The 26,655-nt window shown below is 34.8% G+C and overlaps 1 protein-coding gene across 2 annotated transcripts in view; it reads right to left on the minus strand.

Moving 5' to 3' along the window:
- Positions 1–1,945: 1,945 nt before the first annotated feature.
- The window catches only part of PGR (progesterone receptor), a 66,873-nt gene continuing 42,163 nt past the window's right edge, over positions 1,946–26,655 (minus strand). Inside the window, exons 4-8 of one of the 2 annotated variants that reach the window (XM_040977211.1) lie at positions 23,068–23,361; positions 11,449–11,593; positions 10,578–10,708; positions 6,618–6,775; positions 1,946–3,275 (exon numbers count right to left, since the gene is read on the minus strand). In XM_040977211.1, coding sequence (XP_040833145.1) covers positions 3,120–3,275; positions 6,618–6,775; positions 10,578–10,708; positions 11,449–11,593; positions 23,068–23,361 — 884 coding nt within the window. In that variant the 3' untranslated portion in view covers positions 1,946–3,119. The remainder of the gene's footprint in view (positions 3,276–6,617; positions 6,776–10,577; positions 10,709–11,448; positions 11,594–23,067; positions 23,362–26,655) is intronic. The other variant, XM_040977212.1, reaches the window with a different exon arrangement.

Raw genomic sequence — 26,655 nt, forward strand, 5'->3', positions numbered from 1 at the left:
ATAATTATACATACATAATGCTTTGCACCTGTCATATTTCATGTCAACAAATATTGAATGCTCACAATTGATTTATGTCTACTAGCTAACCACCACTTTCTTCAATTATAATTTTTGTTGAACTCTAAATTCTCATAAAGTGTAGAAGCATGTTATTTCATGCTAATAGCAAACAACCAGTAAGTATTTGTTGAATGAAAAAAATGAGAAGTTTTATATTGAGGTTTACAACACAAAACAAATTAGAGATTCTTAAATATAACAACTATTTGTGAAATTTTTTCCTAGGGAGAAAAATAGCATTTATTAATCAGTGTGAAATTTTAGAGCAGGAAATATAAATTATTCTTAGCACATATAAGATGTACTTTTTTTTCTCCTATGTATGGTCATTGGAGGGATTTCCAACTTGGAAAAAAGATGGGAATTTTACAAGCAATGAAAAGTAAAAGATGAAGGTAGGAGAAAAAGGGAAGATGAAGCAATAAAGCAATGCAGGTGTAAGTGCAGGTGCATGCAGCGATGTAATCAGACTGACAGAGCATCTTGGTGATGTCACATAGAGAACACGTCATTGTACTGTCAGTCCACAAAGACAGCCGTTCCACCTCAGAATAGATGCAGACTTGTGAAGGAATCTAACTTGTGCTATCCAACTCAAAAAGTTCGCAAATGGTAGCTGAACCACAGGAAGATGCAAATCACTCTCTGGAAGACTCAGGGAAGGTGTTTACAGACGTAAAGCTTGGCTGAGTCTCGGAGCTGGTGTCAAAGGTGGGGAAAATTCTGGCAGAAAGATTCATAGGCAAAGGATTTTCCTGGCTAGGACATTAACATGCGTGGCAGTGGAGGGTGAAGAGGGGAAACTATAAAGAATTGATGCCTTGAAAACAATTTCAACATACCTATTCCATGCCTACATTAATGCAAGTGGACTAATTAAAACAAAGCAAGCAGACTAATGAAAGCAAATCACTGAGGAAAGACTCAGGCAATGACATTTTTCTTAAGTTCACTTGGAAAGTCTATGATTAGGAATCATTGTGATAGGCTATTGGAAATCACAGAACATTTCACAGTGAGGATGTGACCTACAGAGATTGCTTTACAACAGTGACTGGCTTGAAGAGTGAGTATATTCAGACTTTGAAGAATGGCATACCCGCCAAGAATCTACTGCAATACATACGATCCATATGGACCCACAGAAAAATGCATACAGACATACGAAGGAAGAGGCTAATTTATTCTACATTGAGACTATTTGCAATACTTCAGTTAAACTCATTTTGACTATTATAACTAAAATTAAAAATGTGTATATTATATTCACCACATAGATGCAACGAACCCAAATCAAGACTCCTATCTGAAACGCATTCTAAATACATTGGGGGAAATCATTACTTGTAAATATCCCATAACCAAGCATTTCTGAATAATGAAAATCTATTGAATTAAAAATGATAATATAATTAATGTAATATTTTTATCACATGAAAACACTTTACTTTTGCTTCCGGGATCACAGCAATATTTGTTGAGAAGGCTCTTATATTATTATTCCCTTGATAAACTGTGAGCATTTGCCAATTAAAAGGAATAAGTAATTGGAGAAATTTAGAAATTTTCGTAAATGTTTTTCTATATTGCTTTCCAAGTCACTTCAATTTTTAATGAACAAGTAATAATCTGCACAAGATAATCTGTCTTATTTGCAGGACAAAATATGGCAAATAAAAAAAATAGGAAAAACTATCCTACTGGCTTCATTGAGTCGTTAAGAAGTATACATACTCACACATGCCTAAAATTGGTATTAATGCTTTATCTGGAATGAAATGCTTTAACTGAATTTGATCAACAGGATGAACTTGACTCTTTGGTTACACTCGGAATATGTGTATTTAGGTACACATAGCATGTCTTTTTCTTTTTCTTTTCTTTCTTTTTTTTTTTACAGAAGACACTTTCCAGTGATTCACCTCAGAAAATAATCCTTATCTGTCTTCTAAAGTAATATTTCCTGCTGAAACAAGAACATAAGTTACGTATTTTCTAGGTATTGTTTAATACCATCTAATATTTCCTAAGGCATCTCTCATAGAACTGGATCAGAGGCACCCAGAAATTTTCAACCTGAGATTCATCTATGATTCCTGGTGGGAAAGGAACAGCAGCATTGTCTTTGAGGAGTGGAGAAAAGGGAATGCCATCTCTTCCCATGCCTTCCTTCTTTGATGTGAGAAGTTAGTAAGAAGCTGTAGTGAGGGAAGCAACTGGAAGTAAAGATACTATTTTGCCACATTTAAATGTGAAGAAATTGAAAACTTGCACATGCCATGGACTGTAGAGAGGAGTCAGGCCACAGATATATTTTCTGGTCACAATATGTCATTAGAGGACAATTCCCTTTCTAAAAGAAGTTAGTAAAGACATCCCTACAAAACCTAAAATACTGCTGGTACAACAGTAAAACTTTACTCATTAATAACTTCCTTATAGATTTGGCTTTCCAATATAAGAAATCCCTTTAACAAATGAACTGTTTTGTCTAGTTTGACAAAGATTTGTTTGTTTAGTGTTTTTAAAAAACTCTATGTCTCTATATTTTTGGCATAAAAAACTTGCAAAACAAGTTATTATTTTCTTTCTCACCAACACTTTGGCAGACAAAATTTTGCATATCATTTTAAAGGTTCACTTCTGGCAATACAATCGAGTAGACAAAGAAGTAACAAATGACATTAGATTTTTGCTATTACATGTTAAGATTTTTTTCTTTAAAGTATAAGTTTTATTATATGTAAAAGTTAAAAATTCTCAATGGTATGAAGTGATACAGACAAAATTTAGCTTACTTCAATACTTAGTTTTAGTTCTTTTTCAGTCTTATAAACTCTTTAAACTCTTAAAGCAAATTTGGCGACACAAAAACACTTTAAAAATGCTAATTAGACTTCACAGAGGAAAACAATTCTCCCCTTAAATTTATACAGCATGATATGTTATAAATGTAAGGCTTTCAGAAAAATATTATAAAATCTCAAGACTTCATAATCCTCACCAAAACAAAATACATACCACAAAATTTACTCTTTTTTGAAAATAATCAACATTCACTTTTTATGAAAGAGAAGAGGCTTCACCATCCCTGCCAATATCTTTGGTAACTGTGCAGCAATAACTTCAGACATCATTTCTGGAAATTCCACACTCAGAGCCCGGGACTGGATAAATGTATTCAAGCAGTACAGATGAAGTTGCTTGACAAGCTGTTGGTTTAACAAACGGGTAGAAACATTTAAGGAAGACAGTAACTTCACATGCTAATCAAACGTAACAACTTTTCTAACAATCACAACACTTATAAAATGCTTTCTTCTTACAAAAATGAATGTCTCTACGTGAATATATGTTCATAATAATAATTATAATGAAATATTCTAATAGTGTAGAAGGATTTAAAATAACAAAAATCATTTATAGTCCCACATGATAACCTGGTTGAACATTTTGGTGTACTTACAAGTTCTTTTTCTTTTGATACAGCTATCTAGACATATTTAAAAACTCATATATTATGACATATAGCCTATACATATATATTTCCAAAGCATAATCATTTCCTAAATCTTACTCATTAACCTTCTCATTCATGTATTTTAACTCTTTCTATGCCAATAACTTCACATAATTTATTTTAATCTAATATTTACTTGATCAAAGTAATTAATGCATGTAATCTTAAAGGCTGATTCCTAATGCAAAATTTATAACAGGGATATGCCCTTGGCCTGTTCAGCTGCTACTTAAAATGCCTTTGTCCCATAGCTGAGTGCCTGGGCCCACGTCACAGATATATTCCCCATCCCATCCCCAGCTAGTGCAGACCGTGAGGGGCTCTAGTAATCAGGACCCACTGAATGGGAGACTGGATTGAGTTGGGAAGAGATCCAGCCACTGTGGCACCTGAGGGGTTAAGAAGCAGATGGCTTGCACATTCACTCTCTCTCTACCAGAAACAATAACAGCAGACTCTAGAGGTTTTAGGTATATTTCTTCTGTTCTAATTCCAGCTACCCAGACACTCTGCTTTCAACATTTTTAGACTGTGTCTTCTCTAACTAAATTCTACCATGATGGAAAATAAGGGTTTGGGTATTTGTACAACAAATTCTGCTTCTGATCTATGTACATTTTCTCTTCTCCCCATTCTCTACTTAGATTTCAATAATTGGCTAAATAAATGTCTGGAATTTAGATTTTTTTTTCCTGTTGGATTACATTTTCATTTCTTTCTTATATGATATGTGTATATACATATATTGAGAGATACAGAGAGGCAGAAAGTCATATGCAAAGATGCTCATATATATATATACAGAGAGAGAGAGAGAGAGAGATAACCACATATTTATGGAGAGAGAGAAAGAGGAAGATGCAGAGAAAGACATCTGCTGATTCACTCCCCCAATGACTGAAAAAGCCAAATCTAGGTCAGGCTGCAGTGTAGAGCCTGGATAAACACACCCTGGCCCCCCACGTGGACTATAAGGATCCAAGCATTTAGGCCTTTTCCAGCTGCCTTTCCAGGCCCCTTAACAGGAAACTTCATTAGAGCAGGAATGCCAGAACCCTAACCTGCTTCACCAGCAGTGTTGAAGCTTACTGTCACAACACCAGCCCTATATGAGAGACTTGTTTTTCTTTTGCAATAACTAATCACCTGTACCCACCTGCACCTGTATTGTTCACCAGCTGTGATTAAATTATGTGACAAAAAATCTGTGCTTTTTTAAAAATGGATTTATTTGGAACATATTTTGGCAGAGAGAGACGGAGAGAAAAGGAAATCTTCCATCTGCTGGTTCACTTTTCAAATGGCTGTAATGGTCTGGGTTGGTCTTGTTGCCTGGCTGAAGTCATGAGTCAGGAACCTCATTTGGATTTCCAACGTGGGCGTCTGAGTCCCAAGTTCATAGCCTACTTCTACTACCTTCCCACGGACATTATCGGGGAGCTCAATGGGAAGTGGAATAATCAGAACTCTGACCAGTCATTACAGTTACACAATTCATATCCTTCAATTCTGGCAACTCTCCTTTTCATGATTCCTTACATAGTTTCCTTGATTTTCTCCATTTTAAAAAACAGTATATTTATAAAAAAAAAAAAAGCAGTGTATTTATTCGTAAGAGAAAGAAACAAAGATTAACAAAGAAAGAGAGAGACACAGTGAATCATCCACTGGAAGTTACTTCCCCAAATACCTGTGATGGCTGGAGCTAGGTTAGGTTAAAGCTCAGAGCTGGTACCTCAATCCAAGTCTCTCACGTGGACGGCAGGGACCCAACCACTAGTGACACCATTGTTGCCTCCTTGGATGCACATTAGCCAACAGACTGAATCGGAAGTAGAGGTGGGACTCAAACTCAGGCATCAGGATATGGATTGTAGGGATCCCAAGCAACATCTTAACTACTGTGCTACACACCAGCCACATTTTTTTTTTGTATGCTTTATTCTGGAAAATTCCTATTAGTCAAGGGTGGGTCTCATATAATTTTCCCCTTAATTTACTATCTTTTTTCTAATTTTCAATATTTTAATCTGTAAGAATGTTTTAATCTGTTTTTTCTTGATACATTCCTAAATATTTCTGCTCTTCAATGGAAGTTTTAATTTAATGAAGTTAATTCAATTCAATCAATTTACTTGTATTTAGAGATATATAAGTATTTTGCTGCTAAATATTCAAAACAAAAACTTTTTCTCATTTCATAGATACAATATCATTCTTATGTGTTTGTGCAATCTAGATATTTTTCTGTTCTGTACTAGTGGATTTTTTCCACCAAATTATCCTCTTCCCTCCCCCCTCTTTTTTTTTTCCATTTTAGAAACATTCCTCATAAAGCTAAGAACCTGGCTGTTTGTTCATGCTCAGGGAGAGGTTTCCAAAGTGGGCCTGTTGCGTGCATAACTGCTTTATGCAATGCCTGTCTTTTTAATTTGTTTTCTGAACACAGCAGCAATAAAAACTTTTGTCCAGTGTCTTGACTAACCACATAGATCTTATTTTATTAATCTGGCTCTGGTGTTGGTCATTCCTAGGCTTCTTTTCCTTCCCTCCGTCTTGATAAACATCCTTGCAAATAAGGAGTGTATGTTAAATTCCTGCCCAATTAATTATTTCTTTCAGATCAATTCTAAAATGTGGAAAATTGAAACCACACAAATTTTAGCTTTGGCTGATTGCCTATCAGCAAGGATATTTACAATTCCATCCAAAACAACATGAAAGTCTTATTTTCCACAGCAATACATTTGCTTTTACCATTTATATTTAAGTAAATTGTTTCTAATTTTAGACAAAAAAAAATTCTTAAAAACATATCTTGGAAAATAAGATTCCTATCAGTCACTAAACTACTTTCAAATTGTACATAACAAAAGGATATCTGAGTTACCTACAGTCAATATACAAATGTTTTTTTTAAAAAAAAAATACAAATACAAGACTCTGAAGAAACCCTATAAAGTGGAATTTAGGTATTACATTGGGAAGATACAAAAAATCAGAAAGCAATCATGAATTTTGTTAAGATACTTACATCATGCAAGTTATCAAGAAATTTTGTGAGTTGATAGAAACGCTGTGAGCTGGAAACGACTCCTTTTTGCCTCAAACCAATGGCCTTGATGAGCTCTCTGATGTAGCTAGATCGCATCTCTTCAAACTGATTTTGACTTCTTAGTCCTTCCAAAGGAACTATAAGATAATTACATGTGGCAGTTAGTCTTTTAAAACAAATTGCTGAGCAGGATAATTACTTTTGGCATGTAACTTTTGGTTAAAAAAAAAAAAAACAGGTTAAAGGGGAAAGAGTGCCATTGATAACATTTGGACATGGAAAGAGCTCACGGAAGCATGGAGCAACTCCAGGTACATTCAGGACTATGTAAGGGATTTAGCATTTATTCGGAAAAAAACATAAAGCAGCTGACATTATTCTTATAATCTTATCTCAAATATTTGGTTTCTATTAGTTTGTGGGTACATGTATTCTGGGCCTTGTAAAAATATTTAAATTTTCTTAGAAATTCTGTTTTTTTCATATAAATTTCAAACATTTCTCATGAATATTATTCCTGGATAACTTTTATTATTGTTCTGAGTTTAGCATTGTTTCATTAAATTTTCTTACTAACATGGGAGAGAGCTATTGATTAATGAATATCTTTTCTTGTATCCAACTATTTTATACTCTCCTTTTAACACTCTTGCTTCTTTTCTACTATCTTTTTGTTGGTAAACAACAACGCTGAAGACTAGCTTTTGTATTTATGCTATATTATCAATCTCACGAAAGCTTTTCCTTGTATCTTTAGATCCTCCTGTAGTTCTCCCCAACAACTTCCATGCTTTATTTTTCTTTGACTCTGTTTATTCTACAAATGTTCTACTTTAAGTCATATACCTAACTTTTTCTGAAGCCAACTCTGGTGAAGAAAAATTACAATCCGCTTGACTCATGCAATTTATATTCATGATCAAGATTTCTACAGAGATGTACATGTAGTTTAAAGTCAACTGTACATGCCAGCAAAGAGATTTAAAGACTTGCTCCGCACTTCAGTCAAACTTCGACTTCCAAAAAGAGAGCCACAGATAAAAACCAAAGAGCTGGTTGTTTGAGTTTTCAAGAAGTCAGATCTTACATAGAAAAGGTATTCTCACAAATAACTTTGGTGGTATGTGACTTTTGCTTATACATTAGCATAAATGCACCATAAGGATGTTTGTGATCCTTCGTCTGTAAAGACTTTCTAGAGTAGCTATGTTCACAACTCTAAGGTTCCCAATCAATGTCCACAACAGCTGCCTCACTCCTAATCATGAACATTATTTATTCTTAGCAAATCATTTCACTAAAATTTTAGTGTAGCTTTTGCGATAACATTGTTATCTGTACAACCTGTCTATTTCTGAGGTTGATGTTTAATTTTTAAAAATTTATTGATTTTTAAAGGTTGAGAGAGAGATTGACTTTATCAATCATATGGCTGCAGTGGCTTGGCCTGATCCATTCTGACGCCACGAGTCAGAAACTCCATTTGGTCTCTCATGTGGGTGGCAGGATCCATGTACCAGCCCATGTGTTACTATTTTTCCTAGGATCAGAAGTGGAGCAGTGGGTGCTCAAGTCATTAATCATATGGAATGCCTGCTTCATGGCCACAGTTTAACACACTGTGCTGCAACACCAGTACCAGGTGTTTTAGTTTCTAATAGCAAATGGGAGACTTAATGTTGCAACTATCAAATCATCAATATTTACTCTGCCAGTGTTTCCATTGCACTTGAGACGTAAGAATAATTTTTGTGTATTCACTTCTGTTTTAGTAATGATTTGCATGCTTAACATTAACTTAATCATTCAGTATCTACTTAAAAATATAATTAAATATCCAAACTGATTTTTCTCCAAATGCAGAGCTCTACTGCTCACCAATACCTATTTGTTGCATACTCATTGCTTTATGGTGTTCTAGGATGCTTAAGTTATAGTGCTTACTTGTCACACTTAATGATTCAGAATAAACATTGTTCTGTAATGTCACATTAATTATTGTAGTTTTCTCTCTCTCTCTCTGTATCTCTTGGTCTCTTTCTCTTTATCACTCTACCTTCCAAATAACTAAATAAAACTTTAATAAGTTATTATATCTCCTGCATATTTTTAAATGCTTTTCTGTTTATTCTTTGCTTATCATTGCTCTAGTAATTGTGGATCTAGTAATTACGTATCAAGATACAGCCACCATTTTCTTGGGTCCCTGAATCATATCAATGAACCGGGCCCTCCTATTTCATCCACACTGAACTCATGGTGCGTTGTTTGGTCCCCAAGCATATAAGCCTACCTACAAACACAGACTTATGTTAATAATAAAAATGAATTTGGGTGATCTATGAATATCTGATATTACTACTATAAGATTAATAACCCTCAAGCAAAGAAAGGAAGGAGTTAATTAATTACCACAATAACAAATGTGTATCAGTTGACTCTTGGCCAGTCCCATATCAACATGCTTTGTGCACTCTATGCTCTTTCATCAAACTAAGTTTTTTTTAAGATTTCTGCTCAAAATACGGTTTCCAAAGATTGGAGAGGCATGTGGGCCCCCTGGGTCCTGTGTTGGTTCCTGCTCTTGCATAGATTCCATGAGGAGATTTTCCATTTTAAGGGGTTCTTTCCTCCTGACCTGAATAGCACAGTCAGTTGGCATTTGCAACACTGGAAAGACATTCCTATAAAGATGCTTCTGAGAAAGACATTTAGCTCACTTCAACACAAGATCATAGCTCCCTGTGGTTTTCTTGCAAATCACCATGCATCAAGGAAGCATCAGTTCTTTTTATTTTAAGCTTCCATGGAAACATTACAAAAAGGGTAAAATCAGCTTTTTCAAAAGCTATTTACTTTTCAACTTTTCCTTTCCAGGTCCCTGGGGACCCATTGAGACTCTTGAGGAGCCACTGCATGTCAGTGTGTTCTTTGTGACTGAGAAAAGGGGAAATGGAGATCTGCCTGGCCTTGGCTGACCAGTGCTAAGCTTCATGTCATTTTTCCTTCTGGGCATAAAGATCAGCTATATTTACCAGTATCTTCTGCAGTTAAGTTGGGCCGTGGAAGGTGGAAGTGATGCATGATAGGTTCAGGCCTCACCTCCAAACCTTCTCTTCTCACTCAGTGCTCATTTCTAGTCAGATGCAATGGAGGACTCCAGGCTGCAAAGACAGGGTAGAGCTACTGGATGGAAGGAGCCTGATTTTTGCTTGCTATCTCAACTGGACCCTCTGTGAGTGATAAATGCTCTGTTGCTGTACTAAGCTACAGACCTTAGTGTTATTTGTTATAACAGCCTATCCTGAGAAAGTGCGAAATAGTTCAAATAAAATTTTGTATCTTAATAAAACTGTGTGTATGATGAAGACTATGCATGCCTGTGTGAGTGTGTGTGTTTTGTAGTCAACTGTGTTACAGGGAAGCATAATCTTCATTTATGAAGTGCTAATTAGTTTATAATGATGAATTAGGTGGATATTAAATGGTCACTTAACCAAGTTTCATATAAAATAGACAAAAAGACTTGCCTAATACATATGGCAAGGAAAAATAAAAAGAATCAAGTAATTTTATGAATGTGCATTGCAATGCAAAGATACTTCAAAAAAGTTTGTGTGAATAGAATTAAAAGATGGTTATTTTGGAAAATAATTTTGAAATCTATGCCTTCTTAGGGTTTTCTAAAAGTACATGGAGAGCACATAGTATGACAAAGTTGTGCAAGAATAAAAAATATTTGCACAAAAATAAAGTTATCTTTCAGTTTCACTTTTTCGTAAACATTTTCAGTGCCTTTCTGTAATGGCTGCTTCACCTTTGTAGTTCCAATACAAGATTTGTGCTCAGATATAAACACATGATCATATTCTCGCTTGAAGAGTTTTCAAATCATGTAAGAATTGAGAAACCACCTTGTAAAAAGTTTCTTGTACTCACTCGTATTAAGAAGTAGCAACACTTTCATGCAGAGGAACTCTTCTTGGCTAACTTGAAGCTTAACAAACTCTTGTGGGATCTGCCACATGGTAAGGCATAGTGAATAGAACGATGATTCCTTCATCCGTTGCCTTGTATCAGAAGGGTAAGTAGCATGAAAAGTTAAAAAAAAAACACATAATAGTGTCTCAGCCAGTTAATGTGATTTATCAGATTAACTTTTGGCAATTACCCTTACATTTTGTTGACTATGACCACTTTTAATATATAAATGCAATATTTGGTAATATAAACAGTTTTGTTAACCTTGCTATTTCCAAGTTTTATTCTCAATTACAAAAAATTTTACAAAATTACATTATGAAGGACACTAAATATGTGATCATCTACTGAAATACAAATTTCAAACCTTTTTTAAAGATTATTTATTTGAAATGCAGAGTAACACACAAGGGGGAGACAGAGAGAGAGAGAGAGAGAGAGAGAGAGAGAGAGAGAGAGAGAGTCTCCCCACTGATCTGCTTTCCAAAAGGCAACAACAGCCATGTGTAGATAAGATTGATGCCAGGAACCAGGAACTCCATCCTGGATTTCCACACAGGTGACAGGGTTCCAAGTACCTGGATCATTTTCTAAAATCTTCCCAGGCATTTTAGCAGGAAGCTGTACTGAAAGTAGAGCAACTGGGCTTTGCAGCAGAAGTCCAATTTGGGATGACAGCATTGCAAATGGTACTTAATACATTGCATTACAATGCTGTCCCCTAATTTCCAACATTGTTGTATATGTATGTGTGTGTGTGTGTGTGTGTGTGTGTGTGTATACACAGACACTTACAACCATAACAAAACGAATACAGGTTTCTACTTACTCATTCAGTATTAGATCAGGTGCAAAATACAGCATCTGCCCACTGACATGTTTGTACGACCTCCATCCCAGGCCAAACACCATTAAACTCATCCAAGAATACTGGATGAGAGTTATCTGGTCATCAATATGTAAGTTTCGAAAACCTACAAAATAAATTTTAAAACAATGACCAGAATAACAATTGAGGCAAAAGCATAGAAATTATTCAGACATTTGAAACTCTTTGTAAGCAGAGTAATAGGATAATTCAATCTCAATATAGTTTACCATTAAAAAATCAGGACATTTTAACAAATAAGATGGCTTTTGTTTTTAAATAACAAGGAAGAAGCAATTCTGGATACTATTTAAAATTAATTGCTGTGATTTAGTAAGTTTGAAAATTCCTTAATTGCAGTGATGAGCATTTATTTGTGAAACATTTTCAGTCATTTAGAATTATTTTTCTGTCAGGCATTGTGTTAAAATGCTGGGGTTACAAACATGAGTAAACCTGATCTTTGCCCTCAAAGTATCTTACAACTTAGCCAGGGAAATACACATTTGAGTGATGTGATGGAGATGTGATGTAATGCGATGTTAAGGAATTAAAGAATATATTGTTCAGCAAATTCTTCCTAAAGGACAGAGATAAAGCCTGCATAACAAATAATCAGTGTACTGGGGAATCTCAATTCTTCTTTAACATAAATATAAACTGATTTTTATTTTGCAGAGCGATTGCTTTCAGGTTCACCATATCCAATTCCCCCTTTAATGATTTTTTATTATCCCTTGGGTATATTCCAATTATTTCTTCATGGCTTATGAATTTCAAAAATGTGTGTGTGTGTGTGTGTGTGTGTGTGAATCCTCTGAGGTTTCATCTCTTTTAGGCCTTGTTCTGATGCTGGTTGCATAGATAGGATGGCAGGAAAAGGGTAAAGATATTTTGATGTAATGATCATATGCTTCCTCTTCATTTCTTCTCAGTTCTTCAGGAAAGACTATAAGGTCAACAGTAAAGAACTCAGATGAAGGAGAAGCAAAGAGATGTTTGGAGATGGAAGATGTTGTCTGTCAAATATGGTACAGTGGTAGCTACATTGTGGTATTTGTGTTGGGGATGTGTCCTTAGTTGCTATGGGGAGGGTGGATTTAAAAGAGTTAGTCTTGGGGTTAAGGAAAACAGTGGGACAAAAATGATTAAAATGAATTCCATGGCTCAGGCACCCCTCCCCACAGACATACCAACAGTGTCACATCAGGCACCAGTTACAGTTCTGGGATACAGCTCCTGGGGGGAAAAGCAGTGAGGTGTGCACGTACTAAGCCAGGGCAGAACTCACTTGCAGCTCATTGAATTGCACTGGACCTATCGGGAAAATAAAACTGACTTGGCATCCCATAGGTTTTATCCAAAATAAGTCCATGCTGCCCTTACTGCCAGCAAGTTTTGGTAAGGAGAGAAAAGAAGGAAAAAATATCCATGCAGTGGGCACTGCTGAAAGCCCTGTGATCTAGTTAAAAGTCAAAGACTGGGAACAGGAGAAAGGCTGGGAAGATAATGGCGTGGCCACAGCAAGGGACCATAGCAGGCAGACAGTGGTGATTTGGGAACCATGATGCAAAGGCATGGCATGGATTCCTGGCACTGAAACACACTTGGAGGGAGCGGCGCCAGTGATGTCAAATGGAGAACTGGGCCCTGAGCAGGATCAGTAAAGTCAACCTATATACCTATAGACCAACAGACCTGTGGATGACACTGCTTACTAAGTGGCCCTGAGGAGAAGAATCTGCTAATCAGAGTTGCAATAACTAAGGGCAAAAGATGAAGCACAGACACTATTAATGAGGTAATTGGCACCCCCAGCAAAGGAGCAAAAAACCATAGCAACCTCATTGTTAACTGAGAAAGACAATGAGCAACTGTTGGATAAATAATTTTTTTAAAAGATACAAAATGCCTTAAAAACAAGAGGTATGTACATGAGTTCAAGGAATTAAATGTGCTACACAGGAAATAACAACATGGAAACAAAATCAAACTGAATTATTGGAAATGAAGAATACAATACAACAAATTAAAAACTCAATGGAAAGCCTCAATAATAGAATGAGTGAAGCTGAAGAAAAATTTAGAACTGGAACATATCTTCTGAAAAATGCAGAAACAGTAAGAAGAAGAACTACGTAAAGCTAAAAAAAGTATCCAAGAGTCAAAAGACATCATCCAAAGCCCAAACACAAGAGTGATGGGAGTTCCTGAAAGCATGGAAGGAGAAGCTAGGTTAAATGATGTTTTCAATGAAATAAATAGTTGAAAACTTTCCCAACATGGAGGGAAAAAATGGGAAATAAAACACAGAAATGGCACAGAACCATAAACAGAGTCAACCAAAGGCAATTCATGAGAGGATACATCACAATCAAGCTCTCTTCTGTTGAAAATGATGAAAGGATATTTAAATATTCACATGAAAAAATCAATGAATTTATAGAGGAACCACAATCAGACTCACAGCTGACCTGTCAAAGGAAACCCTATAGTCTAAAGAATAGACACATTCCAGACTCGGAAAGAAGAAAATTGTTTGCCCCGAATAACATATTCAGAAAAAACTTTCCTTTGTCTTTGATGATGAAATAAAATACTTCCAAAGCTGAAAGACTCCACTTCAACCAGACCTGCCCTATAAATGTGGCTTAACAGAGTACTACCGAGAAAAGTGAAAATTACCTACCAAATCCAGAGATAAATGTGGAGAAGCTCTCAATAAAACAAAAGAAACTTAAATGAAGCAATGAGAAACCCATTGTTAAAATGATAGGACCAAATCACTACCTATCAATAAATGGCTTACACTCACCAATCAAACATCATAAATAGCAGACTAGATTTATGGGGGAGGGGTCTCATCTATCTATTGCTTATGAGAGATATAACTCATCAACAAATATTGGCAGAAACTGGAAATGAAAATAGCAAAAAGGATATTCCAGTTAATGGAAAAATGCTAGTAGCAGCCTACAGAAGTAAGAGCCAAGACTCCCACCTTAAAATAAATCAACTCTAAATATATCATGAACTTCAATCTGCATCCAGAAATAATCCAACTATTAGAGGAAAACATAGGAAGCACTCAGAAAGATATAGGCATTGGTAAAGACTTAGAAAAGTCACCAAAAGCACAGGCAATCAAAGCCAAAATAAACAAATGGGACTACATCAAACTAAGAAGCTTCTGAACAGTAAAGGAAATGATCGAAGAAGAAATCAACAGTATGGGGACTAATATCCAGGATTTACAAAGACCTTCAGAAACTCAATGACAGCAAAATAATCCAGTTAAGAAATGGGTGAAGGAAATGAACAAGCATTTTTCAAAAGTACAAATATTTAATAGACATATTAAAAAATGCTCAGATTCCCTAGCTATCAGGAAAATACAAATAAAAAGCACATGAGGTTCCACCTAAGTCCAGTAAGACTGCCCTATATTCAGAAATCTACTAACAATGGCTGCTGCTGTGGTTGTGGAGATAGGGTCCCCTACTCCTCCACTACTGGTGGCAGTGTAGGATAGTGCAGCCACTATGGAAGTCAATATGGAGAGTGCTAAGACAATTGAAAATTGACCTATGCCCACTCTAGGGTATATATCTGCATATGAGAAAGTGACCTTAAGTCACTATTCATAGAAACACAATCCACAATAAAAAAGACATATAAGCAACCCAGGTGCCCATCAAAAGAGAAATAGATTTAAAAAACACACACACGGGCCCGGCGCGGTGGCGCAAGTGGTTAAAGGTCCTCACCTTGCACACCCGGGATCCCATATGGGTGCCAGTTCTAATCCCGGCAGCCCCGCTTCCCTTCCAGCTCCCTGCCTGTGGCCTGGGAAAGCAGTCAAGGACTGCCCAAAGCTTTGGGACCCTGCACCCGCGTGGGAGACCTGGAAGAGGCTCCTGGCTTCGGATCGGCATAGTATCGACCCGTTGCGCTCACTTGGGGAGTGAATCATCGGACGGAAGATCTTCCTCTCTGTCTCTCCTCTCTGTAATCCGCCTTTCCAATAAAAAAATAATAAAAATAAATCTTTAAAAAAAAACAAAAAAAAAAACACACACAAAATTCTACTATTTGCCAAAAAAATGGCCCAACTTAGAACATTACACTCACTTCTTTCTGATATATGACAACATCACACAAAATACAAAACAAATATAAAGGTAACAATGTATATACTTAGATTCCCATCGCTGGACTATATAATAGAGATTAGCATACCAAGATACCAAGTGAACATATATTACAGTAGGCATCTGTATTTCTGAATTGAAGGAGGACTCCCATGGAAACTGATAATATGATGCTAAATTTTCTACCATTGCCTAAACCTACAATCCCATGATACACTTAAACAGTAGAATGTTATATTTGTGACTGTTGCTGAAGAAGTATACTACTGTAATAATATGGTGGAAAATGGTGTGTGGGGAGAAATGAGAAGAGAGGAAGTGGAGGTAAATGGGTGAATCCCTATATCTACAAAAGCCCATCATGGGAAATAATCACAATAAAGTAAACAAAAAATTAATTCATTGATTTTAATGGGTGCCATTGATTTGTAGAGAGTACCATTTATTAAAAAGTCACTGTCAATTTCACTACAAATAAATACTGAAAATATTTACATTGAAAATTTAAAATGAAAATGTTAAATATACCCTGACAATAGGATACTAGAGTTTTGTACCATTGTCTATACCTTCAGTGCTGTGCTACACTTAAATAGCAGAATGTTGGTCTTGTCATTGTTGCTGAAGAACTATACTATTATAATAATATGGAGAAAAACAGAGGTAGGATGGGGAGGTTAGAGGAGGAATTCTATGCATGTAGAACCATATCATGAAATAGAAAACAAAGATACAAGAACAACAACAACCAAAAAACAGCTAAAATCACAGTAGTAATGAAAACTAACTCAATGACTTGTTATGAGACTCAAATGGGATGTTTATGTATGTGGGACAGCACTACGTAGATATGTATTATTACTCTAGGGATGAACCTACTGCATTGATCATTAGAATAATGGCTACATGAAAGGCACATATCAGTCTTATAAGAAAGTCTAACATTAAAAAGAAGATGAAATAAAATACGTTTACGATAAATTTTTATATTACAAAACTGGTATAATACAAGCAAAATGCAAATGACATTGGTGAAAACAAAATTCAAAAGATAAAGTGTTCTTTCTGAAATATAAACTTTCCAGACTATTTATTACAGAATATATTGCATAATGACGCCATACAAATTATGCATTTCAAACCTTAAAGACAGCATCCCCACAGGAAGTTGATTCAATAAGATTTATTAAATTATTAACAGCTCATTAACTGTGGTCTCCAAAATATATTTGCTGTTCTTTAGTTTCTTGATAAAATTTATGATTTTTGAAAGACAGCATTTTATAATTTAAATATTTGCCTTAACTACATCATATTTATTCACTGTGGGGCTTTAGTTTACATTAATGCTTGAACAACTGTAAAATTTTTGCAAAATTATAAAGAAGTTCATTATTTGTTGGAAAGAAAGGCTTCTGTTTATATGTTTATACCCAATATTTTTCTTTTGTGTGTGTGTTTTGTTTGTTCTGCATATTTTAAAATTCTGGGCTAATTAAAGACTTGAAACAGATTTCCATTATAAAAGGAAAATACTGTTGAAACAACACAAAGCTTATAGATACCGATATTTAAAAATAGAAAGTATTTTTCATCTTACAGAATAGATCAGAGAAAATAACTTTCAATTATTTCACCTATTAGAAGAGTTGTCTGTGATAAACATTCAAAGCTAAAGCAACTTGAACGTGCCTGGTTCAGAAGTGCAATTTTATTGCCTATTCACTGTAATATCATTCATTACCTTATACTAAAACAAAGACAGGAACACAACATCAAATGCCCAGTGGTGATAATGATCAGATAAAATTAGGTTCATCTGAGACGTTGATAAAAAAAAAATGGAAGACCTTCACAAGCAAAAGTGATGGGCGATCACTAATTATGTTTAGCAAGTAGTTTTTAAAAAATCCTTTCCTTTTAAGTGAGGCAACCAGATTATTCTTGAAGAAAAAAAAAGTCTATAAGCTGTCCAATTCTTATGCTTAAAAAAATTTTTAAAGAAAGTATACAATACAGAAATGCCCTGCATGACCACATTGTTTCTTTGGTATCACTTCCAAAGTTCTGATAAGGAATTCTGTAGAGAAAGGTAATCTGAAAGAGCTAATCTATAATAAGAGAAGAGCAAGAATATTTCGGTAGTAATAAATTCACAAACTTTGAGGAACACAAGAAAGTTTCATCACAATGAATATAATTAACCTATTTTATGACAATTTACTATGAATGCGAATTTGATGTTTTTATAATCCAAGTAAATATAGGTTTTTGTACCAATTCCATATATCAGTGACTTTAAGTATCTTTAAACATTTATTTGGGATAAGGCATTATGCTTGCAACTGGACATAAAGATGAAAACATGCTGCCTTTAATCCAGAGTGGTGAGACTGAAAAAAGAACATGGTTATAACTCAGAGTGGTCATCCTTTTGGCTGACAAATGCAAGCAAACATGGGAGCACAGGAGAGTAAGTGCAGTGATTACTTGGCCCAGTCAGGACAGATCAGGTGAATCTTGTCCAGGGAGGTGACATGGAAACAAAACAAGTGAAATAAGGTAGGAAACTTAAGGAAGAGCAGTTTGAGAACTGGACCACAGAGCTGCTGAAAAGGAATGATAAGAGATAATGTTGCAAATTCAGAAGCAAGAACACAAAAGCGAATAAGATATTAAGACAAAGGGCTTGGAGTTTACTTAAAAAGAAGAGGGGGGGGAAAAAGTAAGAATAATTGTTTATAAAAGATAATCCTTGGTGCACTATATGGGATCACTTAGGGAGCTGAAATGTAGGTGATATTGATGAGGAACAAACTATTAGTTGTAGTAATTCAATGTCTATAATGAATCACATGTTTAGCAAATATGTAGACAGAATTTGATAACTTAGTATAAAGGGTAAAGGAGAAAAGTGAGTAAAGGATGATTCCAAGAATTCTGGCCAGTGCCATTTCACAATACAAAAAAAAAAGGTTTAAGCTCATGATGGAGAAGGCGATACTAACTTGGATGGTGTTTTGTATTAAAATGTAGAATAAGCAAATGAAATACATGGTCCAACAGACTAGTAGAAAGTCTGGATAGATATTATATACACAGCAGTGGTTAGAAGATAGTGGTGAGGAATGAGCACATCCAGACTGTCTAGACTGGGAAATGGCTGGAGTCAGAATTCAGGACCTGCCACTTCTGGTATGAGTAGGATAAGAACTCCACACAGAGTCAGACAAATAGGGGAAGTGACAAATGCTGAAAGAAAAGTTTCAAGCATAAAACAAAACAAAACAAAAACCAAAAGGCCACTTTGCCTTAGTCTCAGAGGCATGTGAGACATGTTAAGCTCACTTGACAAGTAAAAAACATTGGTGACATTAGCAACAGTAATTACAGTGCGATAAGATGCTAGAAAAAAAATAATTTTGAAAATCATGACAAGTAAAAAAGCTGTTGACATTAGCAATAGTAATGTCACTGGAAAAAAAGATGTTAAAAACCATTTGGAAGTCTTCATAGAAGTCTTTATCAAAGTCTAACAACTCACAATAAGTGACTCATTTCCCTCTGATAACTTTTTGAGGCAGTAATTGGATTTACTCATTTGACTTAGAAAGAAAATACAAAACTTTGAAGATTCATTGACTGTTACTGATTCAAAAGGTGTTTTGGCATGTTTCAAAGCTAGAAAATGAAGCAAGACATGGGTTCAATCTTCTGATACTGACAATTTAAGGTAGTTGGGATATCTAAAACCAAGATAATTGTATCCAAAATTGCCACGTCTAAAAATGTCCAAGCATTGACCTGAATAATTTTTTTTTCCAAGAGCAAATGGAAGTGTCAAGAGAAAACACACGGAAAAGAAATATTTTCCACAAACATACCTATCACAGCAATTCTGCTATAATATATCGATCCATAGGATTAAGATCATTTAAAGATGAAACTGAACTTGGACAAAGTACAAGTTAATCTCCAAGGCTTTGAGTCCAAAATGTATACCTCTGGATTCATTTTCCACTATTCTAATCAATGTAAATTTATTGTCAGTGATTTTTACTACTGTGATGATAACACCTCCCAGAAGGCCAGTATTGCATACTGAGGAATTATATGCAAAAAATATGCTTTCTCAATCACCAGTTACTAATGGCTTCACATCCTGAGGGAGTGAGTATTTATGTTAACAATTGGAATGTTACCATGGAAATTTCACATTTGGTAAGACTGGGTATCACTGGCTTAAATTGGTTTAAGTCATTATTCAAGCATCACATCTCATGCTATCCTTATTTTATACCATTAATACTCTGTTTCTTATATCTAGAAAATTCTTTATATCTTAACTTTTCAAGCTCATTCCCCACTTTTCTTTTAAGATGAAGTTTAGCTGATATTTTAATTCTGAAATCTTCTGTGTTCCCAAATCCATTTGTTCTTCTGTCCTCACTTTTTATGTATATTTCCTTTCTTATGTGTATATTCATTTTTTACATTTTAATTTTTATTAACATAAAGAGAGTAGATTTTATTAATTCTAAAGGCAAAGTTCAAGAAGCCATTCCCATGTCTGTTATTCCCTATTTTCCTTCCCAAATCCCTCTTTCCTTCCCTCCTTTCTTTTCATGTCTCTTGTGTCACATTAACATAAAATTGCTGCTTGGGAATTAAGTCTCTTTCATTGAATTACCAATTTGTTAATGGAAGGAATATGTTGTTCATTTCAACCTTTTTTTTCAAATATTGTGTCACTGCACACTTCATAGAAGAAAATATTACTCACTTAAAGCTACAAATGAAACTAAATGTAAAATTCTTCATTTATAAATGCTAAATGTCAGATTCAGTGTATTCCAACACATAATTTCCCAACATGCCACAGCATTCTATTTCTATTTCTATTAATGAAATAGGGAACTTAGGAAATACAATTGAAAAATCTTACAACACGTTACAATTGTTGTAAGAGCTAAATGGAAATAGAGAACCCTGTGGGGAGGGGGGAAGGAAGTGCTGACAAGTCAAGAGAACTCCTTGGGGTGCCTATGGATGTGCATAGGGCCCCTCAGTATGCTGAGGAATTTGCTGTAGTGATCATTCTGAATTGCCAAATATACTTATTTATGGTGAAAAGTGACATGATCAACTAACATTTTTACCTAGCAGTATATATTGCTAATATATATATATGAATATTGGCAATATGAATAGGTTCACATTCTACTTAATTAATATGGATCATGTAACAAAAGCCCACTTCCCACAGACTATTTGTCATATATGATTCAATGGCTAAAACATATATCTCTTGCATACAAAATTGATTACCACATTGACTGCACCAAAATGCATCCCCAGCAGTCATTTAGCCTTCCATGTTGTCTTTCTAACTCCAGAGCTCAGTTCTTAGGCCTTGCCCACAGCAGGTATGCAATAGGCTCTTACTGAATGACACAATGAAGAGGAACTGTTACCTTGTTTTAAGTCAACTGCAAGTGGTTTCTGACATCAGACCGCATCCTTGTGTCATTCTAAGCCCTTTTAAGACGTCAATATAGTCACTCTAGTTCACTGATCATTTTCATTATACTTTCAAGCATACAACCAAAATGTAGACCACACAGTCTAACAAGGCAACAGTCTACACAACACTTTAGCAATCCTAATACTTTCTGTTTTTACATTTCATACTTTGGCAACCTTAATGTTCTCTCTTTCTACATATAATGGTACAGTCTGAGTAATACTGATGTTGCCTACATTCTGAGTTACTACACACTCATTACAGTCATTTAACAATAAAGTTGTGATCAAATTCAACTTAAAAAATTGGTCTTGTTTTTTGAGGTTATGTGAGAACAAAAGAAACAATCGTGATAGATAAATACTACCAATAGTGGGGAAAAAAATGTTCACTTAGTGAATACATTATATTTTAATTAACATTTATTTTACATATTATATATAATTAATATATGTATAAATATGATACATTTATAACTGAAACAACTGGCTATTTTGCAACCTTGCCAGTTAATGCATTTAAACAGTTAAGAACCACCAATATGCAAGTAAAAGGGGCATAAACCATGTTAAAAAAAAAGAAAACCAAGAAAATCACCTTTTCCACACAGCAGAAACATAATAATTAAGCACCCCTCTAAACACTCTTATTTTTAACAGAATCATTTCTTCAATGTGATTAATAATATTTCATTTAACAAACATTTTAAAAAAATCTAGTAACCACTTTAACAAGCTTTAAGGATTGCAAACTTTCCAAATGGAAAAAATGGCCTGTTTAAGGTCTTCAGCAAGAATGAAGCTCATAAGAACTAGGGCATTTTGATTTTCTATAAAATTACTTCATCTCTATTAGAATACTGAGTTTTATTAACTTTGCTCAATATGTATTTTTGAAAAGGATTCAACAAACAGGAATCTATTTTTTCTGTCTTTTTCATGAAACCTTGAATTTTTAATAACAATTCATCTATTATACTTCCAAATTTTCAGATAGAAGAATAACAGAAATATATTAACAAAAGTTTGGAAGGAATCCTTTTTTAAAAAAAGAAAGCTATTGAATTTTTCTTGGTCACTAAAAGAACATAATATGTTTAATTCTTGACAAGATATTAGAAAAATAAATTGGTCCGAAAAGAGTATAAGGATATTATTAATGTGAAAAGGATGTTATTTAAAAATAATAAGTTCTAATTCTAATTATGAAATGAACACCTACACACATAACTGGTGCATTATTCACTTGGTGCCATAGTCTAAGGTTGGAGAAAGTCGGAATTTCATCCTTGAAAATTTTTCAAACACTGGGTTCCTACAGAGAACTAAAGTAATGGACAAGTAAAGTAACCATAATCCAGACTTTCACCCTGCTTGGGCTATCTTCCCTCTGTGTAACAGAGAAAGAAGTAACTGAATTTCCATTTCTCTATCTTCAAATTACTTGCTAATGCCTAGGCCCTTTTTATTCTTGACTATAGATAACTCACCACTCCACAAAACTTCTCTGATTTGTTATGAGCACACAATTCAGTTTTATGTACAAGCAACTAAGATTGGTTAACCTGGGGTTTAGATTGAAATATACATTTTTAAGCTAGTTCCCGGTTTTTCTTTCTTTGAACTATGATTTCTGTGGTTGAATACACAAAGTTTTGATATTCCTTAACCGTCCCATTAGGAAGACTCATCTATTTCTGTTTATTTCCACAGCCCATATTAGGAACCTAGACAAGAGTACTGTCAAAACTTCATATGAAAGAAACTTTATGAACTTTTTGAAGACATAGTATAATATGATATTTGCATTATAATTATTGTACTGCACACACTGTTGTGCTTAACAATCTGCTAATATCACACAGCACATTTTTACTTGCATGTATTATGTGTACATTATCATTACCTGGCAGTGATTTGGACCATTTTACTACTGAAAGAAGTTGTCGTTCTCCTAGTTGATTAAGACTGGTCAGCAAAGAACTGGAGGTATCAGGTTTTGAGTTGTCATGTCCTGCGTAGACCACATCTGGTTCAATGCTCATCAACAGGTTGATCAAGGGGGGAACTAACTGTATCTCTTGAACTGGTGAAAAAGTGATTCTTTGGCTTTCATTTGGAATGCCCACTGACTGTGGGAGAGCCACCGCATCCAGGGCTCTCACAACTCGGACTTTATTGAACTTCTTAAATTTTCGACCTACGGAAAAGAATAAAAAAGAAAAACAGTTTTACATACACAGGAACAAAATCTCCCAGCCGCATCCAGGGTTCTCATGACTTGGACTTTATTGGACTTCTTAAATGTTTGACCTACAGAAAAGAACTAAGAAGAGAAAAAACAGATTTTTACTTACACAGGAACAAAATCTCCCAGCAGTATATCATGTTCGTAAGCTTATCCAATTATAAGTTTTAGCATTAATCTAATAAAAGGAAATAGAGTAAACAAAAATATCAAGTCTCAGACTTGGATTAAATAACTGCACCACATTCACTGGCTTGGTAGGTGTGGTAATTACACTACCTGCAGAGGGCTATGAAAAGATAGAAATGAAAAACAAATAGCTTTTTGTAGAGACTAAGGTCAGACTTGATCACTATTCTAACAGCACTGTCTTCCAAAAGCTAATGCTATCAATTACATCATTTTAAACATCTATAATGGCTGTTGGATCTTCTTGGTTTTATCTTTCAAAGACTCTATTGAAGGATATGCAAACATCAGGGTATTTCAAAAAGTTCATAGAAATAAAATTAAATATACTTTTAAAATGATGAATTATCTTTAAAAACTCCACCCAGTCTTTTTTATAGTATGAAGTCTCCATGAACTTTTTGAAAACACTTGGTATCTATGGATTTCAAGTTTTTTTGTGCCAAAATAAAGCCTTCGGTTTAATTTTCTAACAAGTTTTTCAATTATATGCAAATACTACAAAATATTTCATGTGGATTCACAGAAATCTTAAATATAATTCATGAACTATTATGAGATCTAAGATCCTATAATAAAAATACCTTTTCTAAATGATGGGAGATCAGGTCTATACCTTATACCATGCCCTATACCCTGTACTGATCCCAGACAGCCCCACATGCTCAGGGCCAGGTACTGGATACTTCCAGTAGGTGCCAGTTAGCTATGGTAAGTATGAAAACTGCAAAGATCCTGGTTGTGGATGCAGTCTGATGTGGCAAGCCAAGTTTGTTTGGCTTAAACGGCACTGAACATGGGTACGAGAATATCCTAGACTCATGTGGGTGGCTGCCATCTGTCAAACCTGAATTGTAGCTGTTTCGGCTGTGGAATGGACACTGGAGTTTACCCATTTCCCACCACAAACTGGCAGTAGGCCAACGATCAGTTTTCTTTTAACTTTTGCCATTTTGCTCAACTTAAGTCGCCTGTCTGGTTTCTACAAATATTTGCCTTTCTGATTTCTGAGCTCAGGTGTTCTCATGAAGAAAAAGGTATACGCTTGCTCTGTAAAGTGCGAGGAGCCCACTAGAACTTGTGATAGGAAGCCATCCACTGTTATATCAATATACATAATGGATTCAAAATTGTGTACAAAGATTACAGAGATCAGATGACTCTCTGCAGGAGAAATGAGCCACTGAAAGGAAATAAAGTCATACCTATAGGGTATAAACTCTATGCTAGGAATTTAATGCATCTATTTTTAATCTCATTACAATGGTGAAAAGTAAGCAGTCTTCAGTTGTAGTTTGGGAAAATGAAAATCAGAGAAGACTCCTTGTCCAGTGCTGGAGACACAAAGCCTACATTGTGTGGACTCTAAAGTGCAAACTCTTTACCCTCAGTGACTCCCTATACTTTGAGGCATGGCAACATTTTCACAGGTGGGATTATGAAGAAAAGGTATAGACAAGAGATTGTATGAAAGAGCATAAAGTGTGAACTGATTTTTAAGGTTCCTTATATTCCTAAAAGCCTATGACTTAGAAAATAATACAACATATGTTCTGCTAAAACTCAATGCCAACCACAGAATGCGGTTGTTTTTCTCCTTTTCACACCTTTTCAATTCTGCTTCCATCTGATTTTACTATGAAACACTGGTCTGTCTTGGAAAAAAAATAAGCAAAAGCTTAATACTTTGATTAAACTTTAACAGGTCTTATAACAAAAGTAAATTTCAAGACAATTTCTTCATGTACTCACTGTATAGAGTTTATTTTGAATTAAAATAAACATATTAATGTTATTTCTTGTTGAGCATCCCAGGGTTAAAAGCTGGATAGGTTGAATAAAAACAGAGTTGAAAGATGAATTAATATTGACCAAGATCACCTATGTGACTTATGAATTTGATTAAGTCTTGGGAATAAATATATTAAATAAATATTCCAATTTTCATTGTTAGAAATAAGTTTATAAGTTTGTAAGTTTATTAAAGGTAACTAAATGACTAAGTATATAAGGCTAATAGAGCTCTTAATGAAAGGCTATCTTACTCTTTCACACACAAAACACTATTTGCTTCACTTACTAGATACTGTGTAAGGTTCTGAGCCGAAAACAGTGAACAACAAACTGTCTGCTGTTGTACAGCTTGTATTTTGAGAGTTAAAGGATGTCCCATAAACAAGGATTTGGTGATAGTAAATAGTGGTTCACATTATCAATACAACATGTGTTAGGTGTACAGCAACTTGAAGAAGCTGGGCAACAGAGGCCCTGTGGTCAGGGAGAGACTTTCTAACTTCACAGCCTCTGCTCTATCCACTAGAACCCAATTCTGTCCCTACCAGTAGCATTCATTTCTCAAAATTTGTGTGCCAATAATTCTTTGAAAGCTAACCAATTGATACTTGTCAAGCAAGAACTTTATACACCACAAAAAAATGCATGGTATTATTAAGAGATATTTTCAAAGAGTGATAAATTGTACAACCTTGCCGCCTCTGCAATCTACCTCCTACCATGCATGTCACTTCGTTCTTTCAAACAAAAATATGTCTTTAGAAATCTTTTAACTCTTCACTCCTTCTTCAGTTTATGAAAGTATGACATGTTGAAAAAATCATGAACTCTGTGTTGTTCATATCTCTGTATGAATCCTGTCATCTAAGGCTTTATATTTGGTGAGAATTACTACATGTCCAAGCAGCCTTTCATTCATCTTTAAAACAGAGAAAAGAATGATGACTTCACAATTCTACCATTCACCCATGTACGAAAATATATAAAGTATGAGGTAGAACCTAAAGTTAGCACTCACTTATGTTGGTGTTACTTTTGCACAATGACTGGAAAAAAGTGACAAGCGAAACTTAATTTGCATTTTCTGGTGTTAACAATTTCTAAACACTCTAAACCCCTTTCCATTCAAAAAAAATTAAAATAAGAATCAACCAAACAAAAAGACCTTCTATGGATATAGATGTTTGAAGTTAGAACGGTTAATCATTTACCTTACTTTAAGACATATCAGAAACTCAAAACACTGTACGGATTTCTAATATC

Source organism: Ochotona curzoniae, unplaced genomic scaffold, assembly GCF_017591425.1.
Source record: "Ochotona curzoniae isolate NIBS_2020 unplaced genomic scaffold, NIBS_Ocur_1.0 contig_2723, whole genome shotgun sequence".
NCBI classification, from domain to species: Eukaryota; Metazoa; Chordata; class Mammalia; order Lagomorpha; family Ochotonidae; genus Ochotona; species Ochotona curzoniae.